Here is a 20,417-nt window from a genome sequence, read left to right on the forward strand (position 1 = left end):
GATTTCTTCGGGGCCTCAGAAATGGACTCAAAAGGGTTCATGTGTAAATCAGATGTGTTTAATCTATTTGTTTCAGATTAATATGTTTAGAGTTTAAGAATTGAATAGTAAGTTAGAGTGTGTGCCATGTCCAAATGTTTAAGGTTTGAGTGTGTATATATATATATATATATATATATATATATATATATATATATATATATATATATATATATATATATATATATATACAGTTGAAGTCGGAAGTTTACATACACTTAGGTTGGAGTCATTAAAACGTGTTACTCAACCACTCCACACATTTCTTGTTAACAAACTATAGTCGGTTAGGACATCTACTTTGTGCATGACACAAGTAATTTTTCCAACAATTGTTTACAGACAGATTATTTCACTTATAATTCACTGTATCACAATTCCAGTGGGTCAGAAGTTTACATACACTAAGTTGACTGTGCCTTTAAACAGCTTGGAAAATTCCAGAAAATGATGTCATGGCTTTAGAAGCTTGCTTCTGATAGGCTTATTGACATAATTTGAGTCAATTGGAGGTGTACCATATTATTATTATTACCTGTGGATGTATTTCAAGGCCTACCTTCAAACTCAGTGCCTCTTTGCTTGACATCATGGGAAAATCAAAAGAAATCAACCAAGACCACAGAAAAAAAATTGTAGACCTCCACAAGTCTGGTTCATCCTTGGGAGCAATTTCCAAACGTCTGAAGGTACCACGTTCATCTGTACAAACAATAGTACGCAAGTATAAACACCATGGGACCACGCAGCCGTCATACCGCTCAGGAAGGAGACGCGTTCTGTCTCCTAGAGATGAACGTACTTTGGTGCGAAAAGTGCAAATCAATCCCAGAACAACAGCAAAGGACCTTGTGAAGATGCTGGTGGAAACAGGTACAAAAGTATCTATATCCACAGTAAAACGAGTCCTATATCGACATAACCTGAAAGGCAGCTCAGCAAGGAAGAAGCCACTGCTCCAAAACCGCCATATAAAAAGCCAGACTACGGTTTGCAACTGCACATGGGGACAAAGATCGTACTTTATAGAGAAATGTCCTCTGGGCTGATGAAACAAAAGTAGAACTGTTTGGCCATAATGACCATCGTTATGTTTGGAGGAAAAAGGGGGTTGCTTGCAAGCTGAAGAACTCCATCCCAACCGTGAAGCACGGGGATGGCAGTATCAAGCTGTGGGGGTGCTTTGCTGCAGGAGGGACTGGTCCACTTCACAAAATAGATGGCATCATGAGGAAGGAAAATTATGTGGATATATTGAAGCAACATCTCAAGACATCAGTCAGGAAGTTAAAGCTTGGTCACAAATGGGTCTTCCAAATGGACAATGACTTCAAGCATACTTCCAAAGTTGTTTTAAAATGGCTTAAGGACAACAAAGTCAAGGTATTGGAGTGGCCATCACAAAGCCCTGACCTCAATCCTATAGAAAATGTGTGGGCAGAACTGAAAAAGCGTGTGCGAGCAAGGAGGCCTACAAACCTGACTCAGTTACACCAGCTCTGTCAGGAGGAATGGGCCAACATTCACCCAACTTATTGTGGGAAGCTTGTGGAAGGCTACCCGAAACGTTTGACCCAAGTTAATCAATTTAAAGGCAATGCTACCAAATACTAATTGAGTGTATGTAAACTTTTGACCGAAGGAGTGGCTTCGTAAGAAGCATTTCAAGGTCCTGGAGTGGCCTAGCCAGTCTCCAGATCTCAACCCCATAGAAAATCTTTGGAGGGAGTTGAAAGTCTGTGTTGCCCAGCGACAGCCCCAAAACATCACTGCTCTTGAGGAGATCTGCATGGAGGAATGGACCAAAATACCAGCAACAGTGTGTGAAAACCTTGTGAAGACTTACAGAAAACGTTTGACCTGTGTCATTGCCAACAAAGGGTATATAACAAAGTATTGAGAAACTTTTGTTATTGACCAAATACTTATTTTCCACCATAATTTGCAAATAAATTCATTAAAAATCCTACAATGTGATTTTCTGGATTTTTTTTTCTCATTTTGTCTGTCATAGTTGACATGTACCTATGATGAACATTACAGGCCTCTCTCATCTTTTTAAGTGGGAGAACTTGCACAATTGTTGGCTGACTAAATACTTTTTTCCCCCACTGTATATATATATATACAGTATATATGTACAGTGTGTGTGTGTGTGCGCATGTTTGTGTGTATATGGGAGGGAGTGTGTGTGTGTGTTTGTGTGTGTGTGTACGTGCGTGCGTGCGTGTGTGCGCATGTGTGTGTGTATATGGGAGGGAGTGTGTGTGTGTGTTTGTGTGTGTGTGTACGTGCGTGCGTGTTTTCATTCATGTGTGTTCGTCAGGGTAGAAACAGAGTATTTTCATAGGTAGCTAATTCATATGACCTAGATACTAGTGTGCATGTGTGCATATAAATGTATGTGCACTCAAATGGTTACAAGCTGAAACTGTATGTATGTGCAGCTTATAAATGTTTACGTCTGTGTGCTTTGGGTGTGTGCGCTTGCTTGTGTGGGTGTGGGTGTATTACTTACATTCATGTGTGTGTGTGTGTCGCGACACAACTGAGGATACTAGAAGATTTTTAAAAAAATATATCAATCAAGCTCCCCCGTTGGCCCAGTTACCACGGTGATGCAAAGATTCTAGCAAGGAGCCAAGGTCCCTGTTGCCATGGAAACAGTTATGAATGAGAAGGGTGTGAATGAGCCTTGTTGCTTTGATGATAAATGCTGTAAAGGTGGACAGGCCTGGTGGAGTTGAGGAGCTGTTGGTGCAAGACTGCCATCTTCATCTTCTTCATCATCATTATCGTCTTCTTCTTGTACACACACACACACACACACACACACACACACACACACTCTTGACAGTATTCTGTGAGGCAGATTGGCAAGTAACTCCCAGTAGATTTCTCTCCTGTCGGCACTGTTAACACTACCCCCTAGATACACACGCACACCTGCTTTGTCAGTGTGAATCCCTCACTTTAACCCCAATATCCCACCTTGTCTTCACTGCAGGACCTTCTTGACTGACAAACCAGCACCTCGTCCTTCCTTCCCTGTCTCCCTCCCTCATTCTCACTTCCCTTTACCTCCTCTTCTGTTAATACAATCTCTGTATCCCAGGCTGTCATCAGGGCTAACAATGTCTAACTCCATAGCACAGGTAGCTAGCTTAATTGCCCCTGATGGGATAAATACAGTTATATTGAATTGAAATCCCATAGCATGTACCTGCCTTGTAGCACAGATGGCTAAGTCCCATAGGAGTTACCTACTTTTCTAGCACAGATAGCTTAGTCCCATAGGATTTACCTGTGTTCCTAGCACAGATAGCTAACTCCCATAGGATTTACCTGTGTTCCTAGGACAGATAGCTAAGTCCCATAGCATTCACCTGCATTTTAGCACAGATAGCTAATTCCCATAGGATTTACCTGCGTTCCTAGCACAAAGAACTCCCAGAACGTAGTCAGTCACACCAGCCTCTCTGGTGAAGCTATTAGGCTAAAGGTGTGTGTTAGGCGCTAAGCACAGAGCTTCCTAAACTGGGCTCTGTGGACTCACTGTTGTTCCTCAACCAGACACCCCACCAGGGCTCAGTGGAAAGGCTTTCAATGATGTGTCAATCAGATTGTATTACATTAACACATCATCATCCCATGTTCCCTGGTGTTTAGGTGTACTGTCAGACTAACGGTGGGCCCCTGAGACTCTCCTGTGTTGTAGTGGTCCATGTGGAATGGGAGAGACACATATTAAGTAGTGATGTGCTGTTCGCAAATGATTCGTTATTTTTGAACGACTCTTTTTAATGACTCTAGAGTCATGAATTAATTTTATGATTGACTTGTTAGTTGTAGTTGTTTGACCTGTTGGCTGCAATGCGATGAGTCCTACAGCAGGATTGATGCACGCTCTTCCGGCTCAGTGGCTCCAGAGACGTGCTCCGACAAACAACTGATCATGCTGCAGGCATTGTTTCGAACTGATAATATATTGCATGGTGCAAGAATGAATGCAATTAATTGATTATTGAATGTTATGATGGACACAGCTTTGTAGAACCAAAACTACAAAGCTGCTCAACAAGCTCGAACTCGAGAATGAATCATTTGGGAGCTGCAGTTCGCAAACAACATTGTGCTTATCACGGCAGTCAAGCAATGCATTCCACCAAGAGTCGTTCACAATCTAGTCCGGTTGTGCCACAACTAGAGCTCATTTACATGTATCAAGAAATGATCTTATTTGTATGCAAATGTAGCCTACATTGTTTAAAGCACACGTTCCCAAGTCTCAGTCAATAAGCCCCCTATGGTGAACTACATGTGATCGAAAGGCTTGTAGAATCACCACTTTTTCAAGTTTTCAGTTCATTGTTTGCCGGTATGGGGTCCTGCGTGCCCTGGACATTACTGACTCAATTGAAGAAAATGAGTCTAAACATTTGTTATTTTTCGATAAGATCCGAGTCAGTAAAAAGAGCCAAACTTTCCATCATTATATTGAGCATATGTGTTAGAGTGAGGTATCTGCAACTTTTACCCCGTAAGGGTTAAGGCTAGGATTTGGGGAAGGTAAGCTGATCCTAGATCTGTTCTCAAGGATGTAGCATAGGTAGGCTGAGGCCAGACATTGTACCTGACAATGTGACCTGGACAGCTCAATGTTCTAGTTGTCTCCTACAAGGTCCCTGAGTTTTTCCAGGTCAGCTCAGGACAGGAGAAACTCTTGGGCCAAAGCATAGGTTTGTTCTGAGGTGCTACAGGACTCAGCCGTTGATGATTCACAGTCAGTCAGAGGGATAACTGGAAGTCAGACAATGTGAGAGAACATCATCTCCTTCACACACACACCTCTTCATCAACACTTCACCAACACACACACTCCTTCACAGAAACACACTCTCAGTTTTTCCTACACAATGTGTGCGTGTGTGTGTGTGTGCGTGTTTGTGTGTGTGCATGTGTGTGTGCGTGCACAAATGCGTGTGTGTTTGTGTGTGTGTATGGTGAGGTACAGGTAGAGTCCTGATGAGTTGGCAGTGGCCATGGCTCTCAGACAGAGTTTATAAATAGGGGGAATAAAGATGAGGACCAAATGAGCTGTCAGCAACTCTCACTCACACAGCCTGTGCTATGTTTCTCTCTCTCTCTCTCTCTCTCTCTCTCTCGCTCTCTCTCTCTCTCTCTCTCGCTCTCTCTCTCTCGCTCTCTCTCTCTCTCGCTCTCTCTATCGACTTCCCTGTTCCATCTCTTGATTGACTTGTGGCTCATTCAAGCATTCACATTATTGACTTACTCATTCACTCGCTGAAAGTCTTCTTCTCATCCAGGTGACAAGTGATTAGTGTCAATGATTAACAGATGATGTCATTAAAACCCCCGGCAACCGACACACATTGAATGGTTGATGCTACAAATGTCCCCCAAAAATATTCAGATTGAATAATGATTCCTTCTCTTTATTTTCCCTCTTCCCTCTGTCTCGCTCTCTCCCTCTCTCCACCTCCTCTCTCTCTCTGCTCCGTTTCTCTCTGTAGGATCTTGTCTACAGTGGGATCGGACTTCGATTTGCGGACTCTGAGAGCGGTCCGTGTGCTGAGACCCCTCAAACTGGTGTCTGGGATACCCAGTAAGTCATAGGGACATATGGGGGGTGGGGGACGGAGAGAACGACTAGCCACATCCCTAATAGTCCGATTTTATCTGATACCATAAGAGAAGGGGAGGGGGATAGGGAGGACAGTTCTGATTAAAGTTACATCATTTTTATTGGGGTTTTGGGATGTAGGGCAGAGTTTTTTACTTTGTCTGTTGTTTCTGTTCTGAAACTATGTGCGGTGTCTCTCCCAGGCCTCCAGGTGGTCCTCAAGTCCATCATGAAGGCTATGATCCCACTGCTGCAGATCGGCCTGTTGCTATTCTTCGCCATTCTCATGTTCGCTATCATCGGCCTGGAGTTCTACATGGGCAAATTCCACACTACCTGCTTCGACATTCACACAGGTAAGTCGGTCAGTCAGTCGGTCGGTCGGTCGATTGGTCGGTCAGTCGATCGGTCGGCCAGAAGATTGTGGGTCGGTTGGTTGGACGGTCGGACAGTCAGTCAGTTAGTCAGTCAGTCGGCATGCCAGTCATTCTACCAGTTAGTCAGTCAGCCAGTCAGCCAGTCAGTCGCCAGTCAGTCAGGCAGACAGGCAGTATGTCAATCAGTCAGTCAGTATGCCAGTCATTCTACCAGTTAGTCAGTCAGCCAGTCAGCCAGTCAGTCGCCAGTCAGTCGGTCAGTCAGTATGTCAGTCAGTCAGTTAGTCAGTCAGTCAGTCAGTATGCCAGTTAAATCAGTAACAAAAAGACTGTCAATTCAATATGAACCAAAGAAGATCTAGCTCTTAGATTACATGTTAATCCCCAAACTCTCTGTACCCCTTTAGATGAGATTCGCGAGGAGTTTCCGTGTGGGACCGAAGCCCCATCGAGACTATGTCCAAACGGGACCGTGTGTCGACAGTATTGGCTGGGGCCTAACTACGGCATCACCCAGTTTGACAACATCCTGTTTGCCGTGCTCACAGTCTTCCAGTGTATTACCATGGAGGGATGGACTGACCTGCTCTACTATGTGAGTTATGGTACTTCACATCACAGTGGGTCTGTATTAGGGGTATTATGGCATTTACTTAATGGTTAAAGAGCTGGACTATTATGTGAGTTACAGTTGGGTTAGGGTTTGAGTTCGGGTTTGGTTTTGGGTTTAAGATCAGGAGTTTGGATTTGGTTTTAGGTTTGGGTTTGGCTTGAGATCGGGTTTGGTTTTGTCTTTGTGTTTGGGATTGGATTCAGGATTGGTTTGGGGTTTGAGATCGGGTTCAAGTTTAGTCTTCGGTTTGGGTTTGAGATCGGGTTCAGGTTTCATTTTGGGTTTCGGTTAGAATTGAGGCAAGATAAACTGATCCTAGATCTGTGGCTAACTAGTCCAACTACAACCTTGATAATTGATTTTTATGGTATTTACTAGTAAATTACATGGTAATTACCCACCAATTTATACAATACATGTTTCACTGCTATACAAATATGCCCATAGCATTTACTCATATACTGTATTGTGTGCCCATACCTAAGACACAGTGAATAGTGCCCTGCTGCCAGTGGCAATGGTTGCTATGGTGACAGAGAGGTGGATGAGGGCAGTGGGGTAATGTGAGTGTAGTCCCATCCACAGCAGTCTCTATGGGCATACATTCCATCCTCCCCTTCCCTCTCTTCCCCCTCTTCTCTTTCCTCGCTCTATCTGCTTCCTTAAAATGTCTCTCCATCTCCATTCCTCTTCTCTTCCTCCTACTCCCCCCACCTCACCACAACCAATCACTCACTGTCCCTCTCCCCCCGTTGGCCTCCCCCTTTCTCCCACTCTCCCCCCTTCCCCCTCCCTCCACCTTCTGCCCCTTCCCTTCTTCTCGCTCCTCCATCAGTCTCACTCGGTGGCGGTGCTGCTCTATATTTAACAGGCCTGTTCAGTCAGAGTTATTCTTGCAGCTGCTGAGGAGGAAAGTGCTGAAAGTTTAATGGCTAAAAAGGCTGCAGTACATTCAGTACAGCACACAGCAACAGCAGCCAAGCCCACAGACATAGGGAGGGAGGGAGGAAGGAAGGAAGGAAGGAAGGAAGGAGGGTGTATGGGAGAGAGAAAGAACGTTACATTCTGTGATGGACTCTGTTTAGGGGGAAATACAGCAAGACAGGGAGGGATGAGAGAGGGAGAGAAAGGGGGGTTGGAGAGAGAAGGGGAATGGAGGGATGAGGATGAGAGGGAGAGAAAGGGTGAGGGAAAAAGAGAGAGGAAGAGTGTTACATTCTGTGCAGCTGAACTGTTTAAATGGTAGATACTCTGTACAGTATACTGTATAAAACCATGTTCTAATCAACACCTTATTGTGGTGGCCCCGTCCCAGTTTATACAAAAGGTCCTGAAAATAGTCTGCTATTCTTTCGCTTTATAAAATCTACATCTCAGTGTAACCTCTCTAGTCAAAGAAGGGAAAGATGAATTACTAGATCAATGAATAGATCAATAGATGAATGATTAAGAAATAAATAAATATGTGTGTTTGCAGAGCAACGATGCCTCAGGGAGCGCGTGGAACTGGATGTACTTCATCCCCCTCATCATCATCGGCTCTTTCTTCATGTTGAACCTGGTACTGGGTGTACTGTCTGGGTAAGTGTGTGTGTGTGTGTGCACGCATGTGTGTGTGTGTGGGAGAGTGTGTGTGTGTGGGCGCACGTCCGTGTGTGTGTGGGAGATGTGTGCGTGTGTGCATGTGTGTGTGTATATAATATGTCTGTGTATATGTCATTGTATAGATCTATATGTGTGTTTCAGCTGATATGTGTGTGTTGATATGTGTGTGTGTGTCTACCCCAGGGAGTTTGCCAAAGAGAGAGAGCGAGTGGAGAACAGGAGTGAGTTTCTGAAGCTGAGGAGACAGCAGCAGATAGAGAGAGAGCTCAATGGATACCTGGAGTGGATTTGTAAAGCAGGTACATTATCATCATATAGAACTGCACACACAACATACTTGGAACCCTATGTTACATATTTATGTTATATATGTTATATATATTGCCATAAGCATTCCCATGTTATTGTTTACTTCACTTTTCCTTCCTATAGAAGAAGTGATCTTAGCAGACGATGAAGACCCTGATGCCTTTGACGGTATTTACCCCACAGTGTGTGTGTGTTTGTGTGTGTAGTGACGTAGATATGATAATAATATGTATATACAGACAGACAATGAGAAAATATAGCATTGTGTAAATGTAGCATCATTGTTAGTGTAAATGTAGCATATTTACTAGTGTAAATGTATCATCTTTGCTAGTGTAAGTGTAGCATTTTTGCTAGTGTAAATGTAGAATCTTTACTAGTGTAAATGTAGCATCTTTGCTAGTGTAAATGTAGCATCTTTACTAGTGTAAACGTATCATCTTTACTAGTGTAAATGTATCATCTTTATTAGTGTAAATGTAGCATCTTTACTAGTGTAAATGTAGCATCTTTGCTACTGTGCCAGTGTTTGTTTGCGTGTTCTATAGTGAGCAGTTGTGCGTAACTGTGTTCTGTTTGTCCCATTCAGGCACCCGCAGGAGACCCACCATCAAAAACCACAAGAACAAAACAGATCTCCTTAACCCAGAGGATGGGGATGGAGACCTGGCAGTGGGTAAGAAACACCACACACACACACACACACACACAAGATGTTACATGCTAATCAAATGTGTTTTTTTCTCGCCACTCCTGTCCCCATCCCCCTTTCCTCTTCCCACTCTTCTCCTCTCCTCCATCCCTTTCTCCTCTTCCCACTCTTCTCCTATCCTCCCAGGTTCTCCCTTTGCGCGGACCAGTCTGAAGAGTTCAAAGCTGGAGGGCTCTAACTTCCATAAGAGGGAGCGTCGTCTGCGTTTCTTCATCCGACGCATTGTGAAGACCCAGTATTTCTACTGGAGTGTACTGTGTCTGGTGGGACTGAACACCATGTGTGTGGCTGTAGTACACTACGACCAGCCTGAACCACTATCAGACTTCCTCTGTGAGTAGACATACTGGGAGGGAGGGATGGAGGCTGGGAGGGAGGGAGGCTTAGGGAGGGAGGGCTAGAGAGGGAGAGAAAGAGAGAGAGAGACAGACAGACAGAGAAACAGAGAGACAGAGAGAGAGAGAGAGAGAGAGAGAGAGAGAGAGAGAGAGAGAGAGAGAGAGAGAGAGAGAGAGAGAGAGAGAGAGAGAGAGAGAGAGAGAGAGAGAGACAGAGAGAGAGAGAGAGGTAGGGATGGTGGGAGGGATGGTGGGAGGGAGGGATGAAGGATTGATGGATGGATAGATGGGTGGATGGATGGAAATTCTAGCTACTTTTCTTTCTTTCTCTCTCTGCCTCTCTGATTGTTTCTTACAGTTAATTTTTCAATACCCCTCTTTATTCATTTTCTTTTGATATCATCCTCCTGTATTTTCATGCTCGCTCACTTCTGATCTTTCCCACTTTCTCTCCCCTGTTCCCTCTCTCTTTTCACCTCTTCCAGACTTTGCGGAGTTCGTCTTCTTGAGTATCTTCATGTCTGAGATGGGTATAAAGATTTATGGACTGGGGTCACAGCCTTACTTTCACTCCTCCTTTAACTGCTTTGACTGCATTGTGAGTGGTGGAACTCGTCTGCTCTAGGGTACACACGGTGCACACAAGGCATATATGACACACACACACACACAAACACACAGTAAACACATGAATACAGTGAACACACACACACACCAATACAGTAAACACACGCACTCACACATTATTTTATGACCACATGTTTTGGATAACGTCACTAATCGTGTGTGTGTGTGTGTGTGGCAGGTAATATGTGGCAGCATATTCGAGGTGCTGTGGGGTTTTATCCAGCCTGGGACATCCTTTGGTATCAGTGTATTACGAGCTCTAAGGTTACTGAGAATCTTCAAAGTCACCAAGTAAGTCTCTACTGACTTTGTGTCAACCTCTGTATCTGATATCTTATCAATCTGTTTGTCAGCATGTCTCATTAACAAACGACCATGAAAGGAAATTAGAAATTGTTAGGCTTTTCTAAACTCTCTCTCTTTCTCTCTCTCTCTCTTTCTCTCTCTCTCTCTCTCTCTCTCTCTCTCTCTCTCTCTCTCTCTCTCTCTCTCTCTCTCTCTCTCTCTCTCTCTCTCTCTCTTTTTTCTCTCTCTCTCTCTCTCTCTCTCTCTCTCTCTCTTTCTCTCTTCTTTATTCTCTCTACTGCCTCTCTCTTCTCTCTCTCTTTTCTCTCTCTCTCTCTCTCTCTCTCTCTCTCTCTCTCTCTCACATGCTCTCTCTCTCCCACCCTCTCTCCCCCACCTCTCTCAATTCAATTCAATTCAAGGGGCTTTATTGGCATGGGACACATATGTTTACATTGCCAAAGCAAAGTGAAATGGATAAACAAAAGTGAAATAAGCAATAAAAAGTGAACAGTAAATATTACACTCACACAAGTTCCAAAAGAATAAAGACATCTCAAATGTCATATTATGTATATATACAGTGTTGTAACGATGTGCAAATAGAAAAGTACAAAAGGGAAAATACATAAACATCAATATGGGTTGTATTTACAATGGTGTTTGTTCTTCACTGGTTGCCCTTTTCTTGTGGCAACAGGTCACAAATCTTGCTGCTGTGACCTCTCTCTCTTTCACTCTCCTTCCTCTCTCTCTCACATGCTCTCTCTTTCTCCTATCTTTCTCGCCCTCTCTCCCCCCCTCCCTCCCTCCCTCCTCCTCCCTCTCTCTCTCACTTTTTTTCTCTCTCTCTCTCTCTACTGCTCTCTCTCTCTCTGTCAGGTACTGGGCATCTTTGAGGAACCTGGTTGTATCTCTGCTCAACTCCATGAAATCCATTATAAGCCTGCTCTTCCTCCTCTTCCTCTTTATCGTCGTCTTCGCTCTGTTGGGCATGCAACTCTTCGGAGGACAGTCAGTACCTCCTTCTCTTCTTTTCCCCTCTTTTCTGGCCCCTTTCATCCTTCCTCCCCCTTCCTCCCCTTCCCTGTCACTCTTTGTCCTCAGTGTCTGTGTGTTTGGAGCCGTCTTTAATCTCTTTCTCTCTCTCTCTCTCTCTCTCTCTCTCTCTCTCTCTCTCTCTCTCTCTCTCTCTCTCTCTCTCTCTTTCTCTCGCTCTCTCTCTCTCTCTTCCTCCATTTCTCTCTGTTTATCCTCTAGGTTTAATTTTGAATCTGGCACTCCCCCGACCAACTTTGATACTTTCCCTGCAGCAATAATGACTGTGTTCCAGGTGAGTGGATAAAGACGGGAGGGGGGAGTGGAGAGGGGAGAGAAAGGAAGGAGAGAATGGAATGAGAAAAGAGGGCAGGAGAAGAGTGGGAGAGGGAGTGGTAGCGCACTGGAAATGTGGGATAAGAGAGAAAGAAAGGGGATAGATGAGTGTAAAGGTAGGTTAAAGGAGAGGAGAGTATGTAAGCAGTCCCGAGATAAGCAGTCCTAACATGTGTGCAAAGCGTGTGTGTATAAGAGTGTATGTGTTTAAGAGTGTGTGTGTGTATAAGATTGTGTGTACAGTGGTACGAGTGTATGAGTGTCTGTACAGACGTAGGATCTTAATTTGATCACTCTTTTGTTCTGATAATTTTCCTGAACAGCAGGAAATGCAAACTTGTAGTGTATTCAAGGTTTAAAAAGGTTTCTAAAGTTTGTAACTTCCATTTAAAATGTCAGACTTGATTTGCCCCAATGAAAAATTGATCAACCCCTTCAAAAAAATGTCCAGTAGTTTTAATCCACATAATAATTCACATTTCCTGTTGCTGTAGGATTATTTCCTGCTGTAGCAAACTGCCTCAAATTAATATCCTACATCTTTATTAAGAGTGTGTTCTCCCCCCAGATCCTGACCGGAGAAGACTGGAACATGGTAATGTATGACGGAATAGAGTCTCAGGGAGGAGTCAACAACGGAATGGTCTTCTCAGTCTTCTTCATCGTGCTCACACTCTTCGGCAACTGTATCCTTACACACACACACACACACACACACACACACACACACACACACACACACACACACACACACACACACACACACACACACACACACACACACACACACACACACACACGCACACACACGCACACGCACACGCACGCACACGCACGCACACACACGCACACACACGTACACACACGTACACACACACACACATGCATGCATTCACATACACAGCACACCCACTTACCCACACACACACAAGCACGCACATGCTCATGCACACACACACACACATGCACGTACACACACGTACGCACACACACACACAGTCTCAATCCCACACACTGTGTTGTGTGTAGTCTCTGTCTTTAACCCTTTGCTCTCAGACACTCTGCTGAATGTGTTCTTGGCCATCGCTGTGGACAATCTGGCTAATGCACAGGAACTCACTAAGGTACAGTACTTTGTGCACTGACCTAGCCACGCCTACTGGGATCAAATAGAATGACCCCTCAGTTCAGGAAATGACCTCTCACCCTGTCAGCTCTAGCTCTCCATCAAAGATTATCTATATGTTGACAAGATATTGAACTGTCTGCTCTAACAATGGGAATAAATATCTGCAAAGGTGGAAGTCAGGCGGGAAAAGGCGGGAACAGGCGGGAACATTCTAGCCAATGAGAGGGCAGATACGCATGTGAACAACAGGCACAACTCCGATATAAAATAATTTTTCTCAAAGTTCGCGGCATGCCACGTGCGTCCACTTATATCAATACATTCGTAACAACCTAAACATTATGAAACTTTTATTCTATTAATTAAGCCTCACTTAGCAAATTAGCAATTACATTTTATGTTGACCAAGTTCAAAACTCTCTCATTGTCACCATACAAAAAATCCCCACTTGGTCTGCTTCACGCTTCATTCTCGGGGCGTAGTCAGCCCTCTCGCTTCACCTCTTCTTCTGTGTCTCCATGTATCTGTACAGTCCCCTGTAGCTCAGTTGGTAGAGCATGGCGCTTGCAATGCCAGGGTTGTGGGTTCGTTTCCCACGGGGGGCCAGTATGAAAAATGTATGCACTCACTAACTGTAAGTCGCTCTCGATAATAGCGTCTGCTAAATGACAAAAAATGTAAATGTCAAAATCCCGCTTTCTCTTATCTATAAATGTCATTGCTCTAGTTTCTCACTCTGTCTACCATTTGTATCAACCTCCTCTATCTCTGCTTTTTATCCTCCCCTCTCTCGCTCCCTACTATGTATTTCCCCTCTTCCCCCCTCTCACTCTCTGTCTTTGGTAGGACGAGCAGGAAGAGGAAGCCGCTTCCAAGAAAAATGCTTTACAGAAAGCCAAGGAGGTGGCCGAAGTCAGCCCTCAGTCTGCAGCCAACCTCTCCATAGCGGCGTAAGTATCTCTCTTTCTTTCTCTCTTTCCATATCTCTCTCTGTTGTTTCTCTCATCCTTGTCCCCTCCCTTAACTGTGTCCACTTTTCAGGTGCACATACAGACACCTGCGCGCTTGCTCGCACACAAACACACACACACACACACACAGACACACACGCACACACAAGCACATGTACACACACACACACACTAGTGTTTGATCTCCTCTTCCAGTAGGAAGCAGTGAGTCTTAGATCCTTTCTCTGCAGCTTTCAGTTCTCACATGGTAAAGTTCACAGTGTGTCCACGGTCCACAGCCCTTATAATATCACAGCAGGGGAGCCTGAGGATGTAGGGACACACTGCCAATATCACACATAGAGTTGACCTCCACTACTATTATAGTAAGGTCATAACTGTTGTTTCTACTCTGAAACATGAACACGTATGCATGCAAGCAAATACTTACATACATACACACGTACACACACACACATACCCATCAGTCAATCTCTGATGTAGCCCACTTTTGATGTGTACTTTTGTGTGGTGTGTTGACTATTGTTGTGTGTTGTGTCTTGGACATGTTTCACAGTCTGTAAGACAGCTAAAGGTGCACTGATATGGCAATACTAGGAATGGTTTCCACTAATGAGGTGACTGTGACATCATTCCTAGCACTGCCCCACCGTGCCAGTATAAATCCAAATCATTCATCCGCATATGTAATAGCTTTGCAAGCAGGGATTTTCCAAGCTGGAATCTCCACACTTGCTAAAGCAGGTTAGGAGATACTCTGAGTCCCTGTCTGGGACTCTGGGAAGAAGATTTGTCTCTGGATCTAAATGGGTTACACTTTACCTGACCCCTCCTTCACAAGGCCGACATAACACTATTATAATGATGACATAACACTATTATAATGATGACATAACATTATTATAATGATGACATAACACTATTATAATGATGACATAACATTATTATAATGATGACTTAACACTATTCTAATGATGACATAACACTATTATAATGATGACATAACATTATTATAATGATGACATAACATTATTATAATGATGACTTAACACTATTATAATGATGACATAACACTATTATAATGATGACATAACATTATTATAATGATGACTTAACACTATTATAATGATGATTTAACACTACTATAATGATGACAACACTATCATAATGATGACATAACACATGTTGTAAATATGTCATGACAACAAGAAGACCTGGGTAACGGTTTGTGACTTGAGAAATCCGCTGTGGCATGATTGTCTCTCTACCTAGTTGTAGAGAGATAGAAACTGCCTTTGTTTAAAGGGTAGTCTGTGTATGGTAGAATGAATGGAGAGATGTATAGATAAACTGAAGACAGTGCTATAGAATTTGTGCAAGAGAGACAAAATGTGAGATAGAGAGATATGGAAGCCTGTGTAGTGGAAGGGAGATGTGGATCTTGAGATAGAGAAATATTATGAGAAAAGTATAGAGGGATAAAATAAAGTTTGTGCAAGAGAAAGAAAGTAGAAAACTGGAAAGAGAAAGGAGAAGAAGATAAAAAGAGAAAGATGAAGAGAACAGAATAGAAATGGAGAGATAGATGAATAGAGACATATCAAGATGGTTGTCTGAGCAGTGTGAGTTGAAATGTGTGTATGTGTTAGTGTAAACTAGTGCGTTGTGTGTGTGTGTTGGTGAGGGTTGAGGAGTGTGCTGCCTCATTCACACTATAGGGCCGACCCTTAATGTACTGTGCTGGCTCTGATATCTTTTTTTCACATGGTTATTTCCAGCATGGTTCCAGCCACTATGGTGGATGCGTAACCAGGCCAGCCCAGTACAGCTCTGCTTGGCTCTGGTTGGTCATATAGTGTGAATTAGGCATGCGTGTGTTCTCTGTGTCATGTCACTCACCGACTGTTTCCCTCCTCAGCGAGAAAGTAAACAGCACAGGTCACAACGCTTCCGACCCCTTTCTGGACTGGTATTTACTCATTTATACTCCTTCTGTTTCTTTTCGCCCGCTTTTCCTTTCCTCTCCATCCTATTTTAGTTATCCCCCTCTAATTGTCATTTCTTTACTCCCTTGCTTTTTTTTTTGGTTTCTGAGTTGGCTTATTTTGAATATATTATCTGTTGGCTGCTCCCCGCAGTATGGCTGTGGCTTTACTGTGGTTGACTGTGGTCCCTGGGAAAGGGAGTTAGTGGGGCTGGGGCTTCATTTTGGTTCTTTCGTTGGCAACATCTTAAATGAAACCTTATTCCCCATATAGTGCACTACTGTTGACCTGAGCCTTTCATAAGGGTGGTGCAACATTTGGAGAATAGAGTGTCATCTGAGGTTTGCCCTTTTTTCTCAGAACTTCCATTTTGGGTATTTTTGTTGATGACTCCATTTTGGTTCTTTCGTTGGGTCCTTTTGGGTTGGGTTTCCTGGTTGACTGTGTAATATCCTAACCTTGCCTCAATATCATTCTCCATCTTGTGCCTCTCTCTGTGTGATTTCCCAAAGTGGGTCTGGTCTGCCCACTGCTTTGGGAAACTGTGGTCGACCATACACCTTCAGTAGCTCTGTGTTTCTGCCCTGTAGGTCCAGCAAGGTGACCCTTTACACGTGTGTGTATGTGAGCTCTACAGTGTGTGTTTGTGTATTTGCTTGTGTTTCTATTTCTGTATACTTGTGTATGTAGGTTTCTGTACGTCTGTGTGTTTGTATATTTGACTCTTATTTGACTGCTTAACCTGGTATTTGACCTCTCCACCCATCCTCTCTTTTCTCTCCCTTTCTGCCTCCCCTCCTTCTCCTCTGCTCTCCATCATGCTTTCTGTGTCTATTTCTTAACCTCTCTTTATGGATCTCTCTTTTCTCCTCTCTCTTCTCCCCTGTCTTCTCTCCTCTTTCATCCAACTCTGTCCATCTCTTTTTCCCACCTTTCCTCCATCTTGCCTCCCTCCTCTCTCTCTCCCCCTGCTCTCTTCTTTCCTCTCTCTTCTCTTATCTCTTCGATTCTCTACCTCTTTCTCTGCCCCCTCTATCCCTCCTCTCTCCCCTCTCTCCGTCCCTGTAGTAAGGAGCAGCAGAAGAACAGTAAGGGTGGTAGTAAGTCAGTGTGGGAACAGAGGACCAAGGAGCTGAGGAAACAGACTCTAATGACCAGCAGAGAGGCCCTCTACAATGAACTGGACCCAGAGGACCGCTGGAAGGCAAGGAGAGAGGAGGGAGGGGGGAGGAGACATAGAGGGGAGGAGGGAAGGATGGAAGGAAGGAAAGGAGGGTGGAGGGATGGAAAGGGGGATTCCTAGTCAGTTGCACAACTGAATGATTTCAACCGAAATGTGTCTTCCGCATTTAAGCTGAATCAGAGAGGTGCGGGGGGCTGCCTTAATCGACATCCATGTCATTGGCGCCAGGGGAGCAGTTGCTGTGGGGGTTAACTACCTTGCTCAAGGGCAGAACAGCAGATTTTTCCACCTTGCTGGTTCTGGGATTCAAACAAGCAACCTTTCGGTTACTGTCCCAACGCTCTAACCTCTAGGCTACCTGCCACCCCAGGGAGGGGGGTAAGGAGGGAGGGGGGTAAGGAGGGAGACAGTGAGAGACAACAAACATAATGGAGAAGGGGGAGGGGGGGACGACGACGATGGAACAGAAAGGGGAGAAATTGGGAAAGTTGTTAACGTTTTTTATTGGTCTGGGTAAAGCTGATACTTACCTGCATGATACCTTCTGGTGTTTACCTCATCTAGTTCAGCATAATTGGTAACTACCTGGTAACTACTTGGTAACTACCTGGTACCAAATGTGACATAATGGTTGGTGCTTTTGTCAATGAATTAAATAATTACAATTATTGGCTAATTACCAATAATTTAATAAAGTTTTAGAAAAATAAAGCGTTACAGGAGGTTATATGACCTCTGGGATGCTAACGATATTATGCCTCTCCTTGATTCCGCCTGGCCTTCTTCGTCCGTCCCCTGCTTACAACTCTCCCAACCCAACCTCTCCCTCCTTCCCCCCCTCCCCTCCCACTTTCTTCCAGGTGAACTACTCCCGCCACATCCGTCCCGACATGAAGACCCATACAGACCGCCCTCTAGTGGTGGACCCCCAGGAGAACCGCAACAACAACACCAACAAGACCACCAAAGAACCTGACCCCCGCCTCAGCCAGCAGCACGCCGACGAGCTGCTCCGCAAGCAGACACACGCCCACGAGAGAGTAGGTGGGGGAGGAGGAGGTGGGGTCTCAGGGTCTGGTTCGGGCCCTGGAAGGCCCTACGAGAGGGTGGACTCTACGGAGAGCCGCAGGAGCCGCAAGGAGAGCAAGGAGCACCAGGAGCTCCAACACCACCACTCCTCCCATACCCGCCTAGATGCAACGATGCTGGGCCAGAGTGGAGACGAGAGGCCCCAGAGGAGGCACCACCACCCACGGGGCCAGGCGGGCTCATCGGAGCACAGGAAACCCCGCCAGCACCGCATGCCCCCAGAGGACGAAGAGGGGGGAGGTGGAGGAGGAGGTGGTGGAGGAGGAGGAGGAGGGGAAAGGCGGCACAAGAGCAGGGGGACAGAAGGAGGAGGCGAGGGGGAGAAGGAGGGGGGTGAGGGAGGTGAGAGGAGGCAGAGGCGGCATCGACATGGCACTCAGTCAGGGTGTGATGGTGAGGGGAAGAGGATGCGGCAACACCGCAGGAAGTGAGTGAGACCCTGACACACACCCTGTAGTTCTCAGAACCTTTCAGACATTCCTATACTCCTTCTCTTCCTTCAATCTCTCTCATTTCTCCCTTTCTTCCTTTCTTTCCTTCTCTTTCCCTCTATAGGGATGGTCCCAACCTGTCCACCACACGGCCCATCCAAAAGAGCCTCTGTAGACAGGACAGCCAGTACAGCGAGGACATGGACAATGTCATGAACAGTAAACTGGCCACCAACCAGCCCCAGCTACCCCCAGGCTCCACCCAGCAGCCCTGCCCAGCCTCGGGCCTCCCCAGCCCAGCCAACCACATTACTCCAGGCCCAGGCTTTGGCCCTGCAGGCCTCAACACTCACTTGACCAACAGCAGCTCCCACTTGGGCCCAGATGGAAGCCTGGTTCCTGCATACGGAAGTAGCACCCGGATACCGGACCACACGGCAGTGGACATACCTTCCCACAACGCCATACTGCAGGGTGAGAGAGAGGGAGGAAAGAGGAGGGGAGGGGGATGGAGGGAGACTGTGAATGACCAAGGTTTATCAGGTGACATCTTCAGTCAAAACATTGAGAAACAGCCACACATGCCATGCTATTTCTGAATTCTTGTTTCTTCCCTTCTTTCCTTTCCTTTCCTTTCCTTTCCTTTCCTTTCCTTTCCTTTCCTTTCCTTTCCTTTCCTTTCCTTTCCTTTCCTTTCCTTTCCTTTCCTTTCCTTTCCTTTCCTTTCCTTTCCTTTCCTATCCACCCCCCCTCCCTCCCTCCCCTCTCTCTCTCTCTCTCTCTCTCTCTCTCGCTCTCTCTCTCATCCCTCTCTCTCTTACCTCCCTCCAGTCAATAAGAATGCTAACACAGAGCCTCTGCCTAAGAAGGAGGATAAGGATGATGATGATGATGAGAAGGGTGATGAAGATGGACCCAAACCAATGCCTCCCTATAGCTCCATGTTCATCCTCTCTACCACCAACCCGTAAGTGGGTTCATGCATGCACACACACACACACACACACACACAATCACAATCACAATCACACACACAAACGTATATTCATTATTCATTATATTAATGATGATTTTCTGTTGTTGTTGCAATGTGTGTGTGTCTGTGTGTGTGTGTGTGTGTCTGTGTGTGTACGTGCGTGCTTGTGTGTGTATGTGTGGGTCTGTGTGTGTGATCAGGTTCCGGAGACTATGCCACTACATTGTGACTCTGAAATTCTTTGAGTTTGGTATCCTGTCTACCATCGCTATGAGCAGTATCGCCCTGGCAGCAGAAGACCCCGTCTGGCCAGAATCACCTCGCAACAATGTGAGACACTCAATGCTAGCTCTGTGTCCATATTAGCTTCTATTTACTCTCCATGCTAACTTAGTTATTAGCTAACTTTTACTTTACCCTCTATGCTAACATAGCTAGTTTAGCTAGCTTCTACTTTACCCTCCATGCTAACTTAGCTATTATAGCTAACTTCTACTTTACCCTCAATGCTAACTTAGCTATTAGCTAACTTTTACTATACCCTTCATGCTAACTGGACTATTAGCTAGCTTCTACTTTACCCATGCTAACTCTGTGTCCTCTCTCTCCCTTTATGCAGGTTCTGCGCTACTTTGACTATGTGTTTACGGGAGTGTTCACCTTTGAGATGTTGATTAAGGTAACTCTGAATCTACTTCACTCTAGCTATACTTGTTATTTTTCGATGTG

General features: G+C 45.0%; 1 protein-coding gene across 1 annotated transcript in view; it reads left to right on the forward strand.

Annotated features, from left to right (window-relative positions):
* Positions 1-20,417, forward strand: part of cacna1aa (calcium channel, voltage-dependent, P/Q type, alpha 1A subunit, a) — a 136,735-nt gene that overhangs the window by 36,788 nt on the left and 79,530 nt on the right. The window contains exons 4-25 of the mRNA XM_045210994.1: positions 5,574-5,665; positions 5,887-6,039; positions 6,468-6,655; positions 8,151-8,254; positions 8,462-8,577; positions 8,711-8,755; positions 9,177-9,263; positions 9,426-9,632; positions 10,123-10,235; positions 10,443-10,555; positions 11,432-11,563; positions 11,810-11,882; positions 12,492-12,609; positions 12,980-13,047; positions 13,900-14,003; positions 15,943-15,993; positions 17,078-17,213; positions 18,053-18,708; positions 18,837-19,186; positions 19,544-19,679; positions 19,889-20,018; positions 20,308-20,367. Of these exons, the coding sequence (XP_045066929.1) occupies positions 5,574-5,665; positions 5,887-6,039; positions 6,468-6,655; positions 8,151-8,254; positions 8,462-8,577; positions 8,711-8,755; positions 9,177-9,263; positions 9,426-9,632; positions 10,123-10,235; positions 10,443-10,555; positions 11,432-11,563; positions 11,810-11,882; positions 12,492-12,609; positions 12,980-13,047; positions 13,900-14,003; positions 15,943-15,993; positions 17,078-17,213; positions 18,053-18,708; positions 18,837-19,186; positions 19,544-19,679; positions 19,889-20,018; positions 20,308-20,367 (3,232 nt within the window). The remainder of the gene's footprint in view (positions 1-5,573; positions 5,666-5,886; positions 6,040-6,467; positions 6,656-8,150; positions 8,255-8,461; positions 8,578-8,710; positions 8,756-9,176; positions 9,264-9,425; positions 9,633-10,122; positions 10,236-10,442; positions 10,556-11,431; positions 11,564-11,809; positions 11,883-12,491; positions 12,610-12,979; positions 13,048-13,899; positions 14,004-15,942; positions 15,994-17,077; positions 17,214-18,052; positions 18,709-18,836; positions 19,187-19,543; positions 19,680-19,888; positions 20,019-20,307; positions 20,368-20,417) is intronic.

The sequence above is a fragment of the Coregonus clupeaformis genome, chromosome 35, assembly GCF_020615455.1.
Source record: "Coregonus clupeaformis isolate EN_2021a chromosome 35, ASM2061545v1, whole genome shotgun sequence".
Taxonomy (NCBI): domain Eukaryota; kingdom Metazoa; phylum Chordata; class Actinopteri; order Salmoniformes; family Salmonidae; genus Coregonus; species Coregonus clupeaformis.